The 9,880-nt window shown below is 37.4% G+C and overlaps 1 protein-coding gene across 1 annotated transcript in view; it reads right to left on the minus strand.

Moving 5' to 3' along the window:
- The window catches only part of fra10ac1 (FRA10A associated CGG repeat 1), a 26,415-nt gene extending 16,712 nt beyond the window's left edge, over positions 1-9,703 (minus strand). The window contains exons 1-8 of the mRNA XM_053639884.1: positions 9,390-9,703; positions 7,504-7,583; positions 4,107-4,199; positions 3,986-4,031; positions 3,541-3,617; positions 2,725-2,808; positions 2,551-2,635; positions 2,423-2,468 (exon numbers count right to left, since the gene is read on the minus strand). Of these exons, the coding sequence (XP_053495859.1) occupies positions 2,423-2,468; positions 2,551-2,635; positions 2,725-2,808; positions 3,541-3,617; positions 3,986-4,031; positions 4,107-4,199; positions 7,504-7,583; positions 9,390-9,419 (541 nt within the window). The 5' untranslated portion in view covers positions 9,420-9,703. The remainder of the gene's footprint in view (positions 1-2,422; positions 2,469-2,550; positions 2,636-2,724; positions 2,809-3,540; positions 3,618-3,985; positions 4,032-4,106; positions 4,200-7,503; positions 7,584-9,389) is intronic.
- Between the last annotated feature and the right edge of the window lie 177 nt (positions 9,704-9,880).

Genomic DNA, 9,880 nt, shown 5'->3' on the forward strand with positions numbered 1-9,880 from the left:
GCTCAAACCAGCCCATCTGACACAAACAACCATGTCACAATTAAAGTCAATTAGTCATATTTTTCTCCCATTCTTAGGGTGACCATATTTTGGTTTTCCAAAAAGAGGACACCTTTTTTCCCCCCACATCACATAAATATATATAAATAAAATTGGTTTCAATCTGCCCATGTTTTACATTTTTCCTACATTCTTTTGAGTGCTCATGGAATAAAATAAAATATTAGATGTCGCAAGTGTACCTTCTACCATCATTTATACATTTGAATGACCATGTAATACGAAGCAGTGTGATAACATGAAATTAAAAATTAGCTTATATGGCCATTGGTATTGTTTCAACAGGAAACCTGTTATTTGCTGCTATTGTCAGGCAACTGTTTGATGCCGTACACAACAGCGCTAACCTTTGTGCACTCGATGAGAGAAGGCTAACGGTTGAGAGGCAAGAATTTGGTCAATAGTTGCTGCAAGCCTTTCATAATTGACCAATTGGTGTGTGAGAAGGTGGGAATTACAGAGAGGAGTTAATGCAAATATTCGCACACATGATGCAGAATTAGACCATAAGCACATCATAATGAAACTAAAGCCGAATCAAGTCCAGGAAAAAAGAGGACGTATGGTTACCCTACCCATTCTGATGTTTTTATGTGAACAATAACTGAAGCTTCTGACATGTTGCTGATGCCAAATGATTGGCTGATATTTGCATGATTAAGCAAGGGTATAGGAATTTCTATTAATATTATATAATCCAAAAAAATATCTTTGTTAAATATATGTGTACCACAATTACAGGCATGCCATGAATTCATTTGAGAAAAATATATGTGACGTATATTCCCACTATTATCTTACATTTGTTATTACACCTGGGTGACTAGGAACAAGAAATTGTTCAACCATAACTTCCTGTTTCACAGGGGTATAAATATGAGGTAACACATAGGCCAAATTCCCTTAGTCATTCATAACAATGGGAAAGACCAAGGAATATAGCTGTGATGTGCAGCAAAAGGTTGTTGAGCTTCACAAAATGAGAAGTGGCTATAAGAAAATAGCACAAGCATTGAAAATTCCCATTTCCACCATCAGGGAAATAATTAAGAAGTTCCAGTCAAATGGAAATGTTATGAATCAACCTGGACGTGGGTCTATGTTGTCTCGATGCTCTGTGAAGAGGATGGTTGAAGTTGAAGCCAAAAAATCTCCAAGGAGCTGGAGAATGGCAGAAGTTAGTTGCGCCTTGGGGTCAGAAAGTCTCCAAAACTACAATCTGAAGTCACCTACATCACCACAAGTAGTTTGGAAGGGTTTCAAGAAAAAAGCTTCTACTCTCATCCAAAAACAAACTCGAGCGTCTTCAGTTTGCCAGACAGTACTGCAACTTCAAATGGGATCGGGTTCTATGGTCAGATGAAACCGAAATAGAGCTTTTTGGCGATAAACACCAGAGGTGGTTTTGGCGCACACAGAGAGGTAGCCATATGGAAAAGCTCCTCATGCCCACGGTTAAATATGGTGGTGGCTCTTTAATGTTTTGTGTCTGTTTCTCTGCCAGAGGACCTGCACATTTTGTTAGGATACATGGCATCATGGACTCAATATCAACAGATATTAAATGAAAACCTGACTGCCTCTGCCAGAAAGATTAAAATGGGCCATGGTTGGATCTTCCAGCAGGACAATGATCCAAAACATGCATCAAAATCAACACAAAAATGGTTTACTGACCACAAAATCAAGATCCTGCCATGGCCATCTCAGTCCCCTGACTTGAAACCCATAGAAAACCTGTGGGGTGAACTGAAGAGGAGAGTCCACTAGCGTGGACCTTGAAATCTGAAGGATCCGGAGAGATCCTGTATGGAGGAACGGTCTCAGATCCCTCAACATGTATTCTCCAACCTCATTCAGGCATTATAGGAGAAGACTCAGAGCTGTTATCTTGGCAAAGGGAGGTAGTACAAAGTACTGACTGAAAGGGTAGCATTAATTGTTGAACACCTATATTTAACAAAGATTTTTTCGATAAACCTGTTTGTTTGCAATTGTTTGATATCCATGAGAGCAAACTATTTTTGTGTTTTTTTTTTTAACAAAAGATCAAAAGGTTAAACAATAAAGACAGCCTTCTTTGCTCATATTTACCAAGGCTGCCAATATTAGTGGAGGGCACTGTGTGTGTGTGTGTGTGTGTGTGTGTGTGTGTGTGTGTGTATATATATATATATATATATATATATATACACACACACACACACACACACATATATATATATATATATATATATATATATATATATATATATATACATATACATATATATACCAATTAAGTTTAATATTTAACAGTTAAAAAGATTATTTAGCAGAAATTAACCTAAGTGTGTTAAGTAGGAATAGAAAATATCCTGACCTTTTCCAGATATTACTTCACTTTCAATGCGCCATCTGAATCCAAACTACAAGGTGGAAACATAAAAATTATCATCAACTTCTCCTGAAGCAGTGATTCAGACAGTGCATCAGTGACAGGCGACACACCTTGTTTTCTTTGTATCTGCTGAGGTCAGCAATACAGTACTCCTTGAAGAGCTTGTCATAGTACTTCTTTGCAAGCTCTTTCTCCCTGAAAAAAAAAGTTTGTTCGTGTGTGAGACCAAAGTAGACAATTTAACTATGAATACACTGGGTTTTCGAATGTAGGTGAAACTTTACCACGTCATATCTTCCTCATCCTCGTCTCTCCAGAGGAAGCGATGATTTTCTCTCACCACGTCGAGATCCGTCTTGTCTTTTGCCCTGCATACAGAGCGCATCAAAATGAACAAGTTACACAACATGACGGATGTGTATTACAATATATGATAGACATTGTATGAAAAAATACATTTAAATAGGGGTGGGTGATATGACAAAAATATCATATGAGGATTCTCGATACATGTCACAAGATATATAGGTTTGCTAAGGAACGTCCAGCAAAACAATAGACTAGCTTTAAAAAAAATTGCTTGATGATACTTTAACTTTGTGTGTACAAAAACAAATGAATACTGAAAAGTAGGGAAAATTAATTTGTGAAATGTTATTTTTTTAATTCAGTTTTATGAGATTCCAATGAATCAGAAAAGCAACATATTGTGACATAATTTACCACAATATCGAGATTATATGGTCATCTCCCAGCCCTATAGTTAAATAGAAGTAACTTTGAGCAATATGGAACCACGCCTCCTTCACTAAGACTGACAAGCAGAGAGGGCAAGTTCCCTACATGACGACGAACACACACAGAGCTCATGAATCCATTTTTGAAACTGACAGACACCAGGAAGAGAACAAATTTGTTTATATTTTGGTGTAATGCTTGTAAAATAACAGTACACGAGTAATAAAGAGACAAGCTTGTGATATAGAGATGCCCAGATTGCTTCATTATACCCCGTTCTGAATCAGCACAATTGTATGATTCGAATCCTTCTATCTTTACATTCCCCACTTGATGGATGGAGAGGAGTGTCTCATACTCACGTGGATCTTTTTAAGTCCTCCAGCTTTCCTCCATAGTACAGTATGTAGTCGCTGACAAACTTCTTATGCCTGTCAAACTTTAAGACAGCATCAAGGATCAACAGCTCTTGGAGAAGCACTGTAAGTGATAACTACAGAGCTATAGTGGGTTACATTTATAATGCATCGTAGACTCTGAACACTGATCTGTGATCAGCACGATCTTGTTCTGTAAGAACAACCAATGAGGACGTAAAAGGAAAAACTCATCAATCAAACTACATTAACAAATATATAAAGTGATAATCATCAATAAGTTGTTTGTAAACCCAAGGTTGCTTAATGAAATACTGAACACCAAGTGTTTATAATCATAAACAAGATAATAAGTGTAAGTCATGACATATTTGGCTATAAAATGCAAAAATATTCAATCAAAAGTCATCAGTGTTGGCTCAAAGGATACAGCATTCATTGATATGAGATGGTGGCGACGATTTCTGGCCTCTTCCCTGTAGCACAACATAAAGCAGCATTAATACACAGCTATAGACCAACACTTCACACCTTGTATTATTCTCCTTTACCTGTCCCATTCATCCGCAGCCACATTTCTGTGAGCGACCTTGGCGCGCTTCCCTCTCTGGAACGGCTTCTGCAACAGCTCATCTTCACGTGCCCTGTTGACGAGGTGAAATTACACCGCCTTACAATCCATAACTCATCTTCACTGAACAATCATAATCATTAGCTTAATCAGTTTGTCTTTAGTGGCCGATCCAAGAATACAGTCCACTCCGAAACTATTGGAAATAAAGAGATGAGCCACAAAAGTTCTGAAACCAAGATTAAACTCTACCAAAGTGATGAAGAGGCCAAAGTATGGAGAAAGAAAGGTTCTGCTCATGATCCAAAACATACAAGCTCATCTGTGAAACATGATGGAGATATCATGGTGTCATGGCTTGAGCTTGCATGGCTGCTTCTGGAACAGGCTCACTAATCTTTATTGATGATGTAACATCAATTAAGTGAATTCAGATGTTTACAGGAACATGTTGTCTGCCAATTTGCAGAGAAATGCATCCAAATTACATGGGAGGAACTTTATCATGCAGGAAGAAAATGATCCAAAACACACTGCCAACTCAACAAAAAGTGGAAGGTTTTAGACTGGCCAATCAATCACCAGACCTTAACCCAGTTAAGCAGCATTTCACCTCTTGAAGAGGAGACTGAAGGGGAAAACCCCCCAAACAAACAACTAAAAGAGGCTGCGGTAAAAGCCTGGAAAAGCATCACCAAAAGAAAAAAAAACAACAACCTGGTGATGTCAATGAGTTGCAGGCTTGATACAGTTATTGCAAGCAAGGGATATGCAAACAAATATTGTGTTATTTACTTTCATTTACGTCAAGACTGTTCTTATACTTTTGTTCACCTAAAAATTTTATCAGTGGTCTGACACAAAAGGTTCTATATTTTATGTTGTTTAACACATCTACATGCAAATACCTGGAAATAAAAGCTGAAATCCTCTCAAAACTCTCGTCTTTTTTTTTTTTTTATCTCAAACTCAAATGTCTTTGGTGTTTAGCATGAAAAAATGAACTGGCCTTGATGTTCCAATAGTTTTGGAGGGGACTGTATATAGTTTTGGAGTCACTATAACCAGTGCTGGAGGTCAAGACACCTAAGGTATTTGTTTCTTACTCTCTTTTGACCAGTCACCAGTCTCCACCTACACACCTGAGAAAAGTAATTGTGACTGAGATAAAGAACTCATTAAAGCTGTTGATACTTTAAAAGAGATAAAGACCCATTTTTGACATTGTGTTGACTAACAAGGTTCAGATGGAAGAAAGTGTCAATTTAGAATATTTTACTATATATATATATATATATATATATATATATATATATATATATATATATATATATATATATACATACACACACACACACACTCAGCAAAAAAAGAAACATCCTTTTTTTCAGGAGACTGTATTTTAAAGATAATTGTGTAAAATCCAAATAACGATTACAGATATTTAATGGAAAGGGTTTAAACAAAGTTTTTCATGCTTGTTCAATGAACCATAAACAATTATTGTACATGCACCTGTGGAACATTCCTTAAGACACTAATAGTTTACAGACGTAAGCAATTAAGATCACAGTTACAATAACTTATGACCCTAAAGAGACCCTTTCTACTGACTCTGAAAAACACCAGAAGAAGGAATTCTAAGGTTCCTGCTCACCTTTGTGAACATGCCATAGGCCTGCTGCAGGGAGGAATGAGGACTGCAGATGTGGCCAAAGCAATAAACTACAATGTATGTAATGTAAGACGCGTAAGATAGTGCTACAGGGAGACAGGAAGGACAGCTGATCCTCCTTGCAGTGGAAAATTACGTGTAATGCTAAGAAATTTGTTGGAAATAAAAGCAGTTGAATGTGAGAGGAGCTTTCTTTTTTTGCTGAGTATATATATATATATATATATATATATATATAAATAAATATTTGCCCCATCCTGATTTCTTCTGTTTTTGTGTACATCTAATACTAAATTGTTTTAGATCTTCAAACGAAATACAACATAAAACAAAGGCAACCTGAGTAAACATACAATACAGTTTTTATTTATCTATTTTTTTTTTTTTAAATTAACAAAAAAAAAGTTATCCAACAACTATCACCAATGTGAAAAACTAATTGCCCCCTTAAACTTAAAATCTGGTTGTGCCACCTTTAGGAGCAATAACTGCAACAAAATGGTTCTGATAACTGGAGATCAGTCTTTCTCTTACTTCTAGGACAAGGATTTACTCTTCTTCTTTGGATCATTGTCTTGCTGCATAATACAGTTGCGCTTGAGTTTCATCTTACAAACTGAAGACCGGACATTCTCCTTTAGGATTTTCTGGTAGAGAGTAGAATTCATGTTTCCCTCAATTATTGCAAGTTGCCCAGGCCCTGAAGCAGCAAAGCATCCCCACACCATCACACTTCCACCACCATGCTTGATAGGTGTGATGTTCTTTTTGTGGAATTCTATGTGTGGTTTACTCCAGAGGTAACAGGACTCCTGTCTTCCAAACAGTTCCACTTTCGACTCATCAGTCCACAGAACATTCTCCCAAAAGGTTTGAGGATCATCAAGGTATGTTTTGGCAAAATTCAGATGGGTCTTGATGTTCTTCTGGGTTAGAAGTGGTTTTCACTTCGCCACTCTTCCATGGATGCCATTTTTGCCCAGTGTCTTTCATGAACAGTGACCTTTATTGATGCAGGAGAGGCCTGTAGGTCCTTTGGTGTTGTCCTTGGCCCTTTTGTGACTTCCTGGATGAGTAGTTGCTGTGCTCTTAGGGGAATTTTGGAAGGTCGGCCACTTCTGGGAAGGTTCACTACTGTGCTGAGTTTTTTTCCATTTGGAGATAAAGGCTCTCACTGTGGTTCTTTGGAGTCCCAGAGCCTTTGAAATAGCTTTGTAACCCTTCCCAGACTGATGTGTTTCAAGCACCTTCTTCCTCATCATTTCTGGAATTTCTTTCAATTTTGGCAGAGTGTGTTACTGGGTAAGACCTTTTAACCAACTTCATGTTGTTGAAAAAGTTCTATTTAAGTGTAGATTTGATTGAACAGGGTTTGCAGTAATCAGGCCCGGTTGTGTCTATTCCAGCTCAACCCCATTATGAATGCAGTTTCATAGATTAAGGGAATTAATAACTATGGGAGCAAATACATTTTCACACAGGCCCAGCTGGTATTGGATAACTTTTTTGCTTCAACAACTAACATTATCATTTATCAGCTTGGTTTAATTTCTGAAACAATTTAGTTTGAGATATACACAAAAACAGAAGAAATCAGGATGGGGCAAAACTTTTTACAGCACTGTATGTATGTGTGAGAAATACTATAGATGTTTAAAAATATTATTGTCCAACATGCAAACAGAAAAAAAAAACACCTCACCTCTTCCCTCCATGTTGTGATGAGCCTCCTCCACCTTCATCATCACTGAAATCCGAGTCATAACCACCACCTCCGTGCACCTACAGTATATAGTAATACCATTTAAACACATCCTAACTGGTAGAAAAGCAATGCTACAAGATGTTTCTCTCCTCTACTAGAATCCATGAATCATCCCTGGATGTGCAAATGATTGGGATTAGAAGAATTGTCTTGTCATCTTTCATTTATGGGACATGCATCATCAGCAGAAAGAGTCAAGGAGTTACAGATAATGCCAAAGAGCTGAAATGCTTTGTCATCTTTACAGGAAGTGAATGTCTGCTCCACTTCAGCAAAATGCCGTACATCTGATCCTGATCATCTGAGACTGTACACACAGAATCTGCGTAAGGTGAAGGGCAATCAATTCCCTCTCTCTGAGTCATTTACAATGTAATGGAATAACGACTGACAACTACACATCGAACATATGACTCACAAATGACAACAATGTACACTTGTATACAGGCATACAGCTCATGGGTCCTCGATTTGATCCTGAGCTTCGTCTACTGTCATGTGTTCATGTGGGGTTCCTTCCACCTCCCAAAACCATGCCTTTAGATTGACTGCCTATTCTAAATCTCCCTTAGGTGTGAACGATTGTGTGCATGGTGTGTCTGGATTGTCATCCCATAAAGGGTGCATCATTACACCTCGCACAAAGTGTTCCCAGGATAGACTACATATCCACCGCTAGTCTGACCAAGATTAAGTGGTTACTGAAGATGAACGAATGAATGAATGGCAATGTTGTGTGCGACTTTTCAAGGCATACGGTGTGTCTATGCAATAACCTGACATGAGGATACCCATAATGCATGTCAATCAGTGGTTAAATATGGACATACAGTTGAGTTCATAAGTTTGCAGAACACCCCTTGCAGAATCTACAAAATGTTAATAATGAAAAAAATAATGATAAGAGTGAGCAATAAAATAGCACGTAGTTTTTTTTATTTAGTACTGTCCCGAATAAGCTATTTCACATTACAGGTGTTTACACATAGTCCACAAGATGCGATAATAACTGAATTTACACAAATGAACCAGTTCAAAGGTTTACACACGCTTGATTCTTAATACTTTGTCGTTACCTGGATGATCAACGACTATTTTTATGTTTTGTGAGAGTTGTTCATGAGTCCCTTGTTTGTCCTGAGCAGTTAAACCACCCACTGTTCTTCAGAAAAATACTCCAGGTCCTGCACATTCTTTACTTTTCCAGCATCTTCTGCATATTTCACCCCTTTCTAACAGCGGATATATGATGAGGAGATCCATCTTTTCACACTGAGGACAACTGAGGGACTCGTACACGACTATTACAAAAGGTGCAAACGTTCACTGATACTCAAGAAGGCAACACTCTACATTAAGAGCCAGGATTTTTGATGACCACTGTTTTATATATATATATATATATATATATATATATATATATATATATATACATATATACATACATACATACATACATATTATATTGTATTGTATATATACATATACATACACATTTTGCAGATTCTACAAACGAATGTAAACTTATGACCTCAAGTGTACGTCTGAATCAATGGTATACATTTCGTTTCAATGCGGTATTTGTTAGCTAGCTTTCATACTTGATTGGCGAGGATTAAATGGACTCCCTGTAAGATATCCACGGTTCTCTATCTCGGGTACATAAGTCAATATTATAAAATTCCAAGCACTACACACGTGTCTATAAGAGTAAAGACGAATTTGGGAATCATCACAAGAAACACAAAAACACTAAGAAACACAAATCTATTTACAGCAAACAGTTCTGAGATTATCGCTTTAACTCATTTATTAATAACCACCTTGACGAGGTTGAGTCCACTCTGATCCATGCCTCACATCTGTGTTTACGCGCCAGCGGTAGTAGCGGTTTGTTCGAGGCGCGCAGTGATGACGTATGAAAAAAAAACCAAAAAAAAAAAAAACAGCAGCTCTCCATCCGCCTTTATGTAGATTATTAGTGAATATTTGATTCTCGCATGTGCTGCATTTCCTTAAACACATATACTACACATAAAAATTATTATTCTACTCATAATTATGAATAGCATATCTATGGTTTGATATACAAACGGAAATGCTAAATTGTCTTTGTGAAAGATGTGAAGAAAAGGTCTCATGGCCGCATAGACTAGCCTTGTTTTCATCTCTAAATGAAAATATTCAGAGAGGAGAAGGAGGAGGAGGAGGACTGGATGCATTTTTTTGTCAGACCATAACAACCAGTCTCTTATTCTGTGAAATGTTCTAGATGAAGGAAACTGCAGAGAGGGACAGCGGGTCAAACACTGAA

This window comes from Ictalurus furcatus, chromosome 13 (genome assembly GCF_023375685.1).
Source record: "Ictalurus furcatus strain D&B chromosome 13, Billie_1.0, whole genome shotgun sequence".
Taxonomy (NCBI): Eukaryota; Metazoa; Chordata; class Actinopteri; order Siluriformes; family Ictaluridae; genus Ictalurus; species Ictalurus furcatus.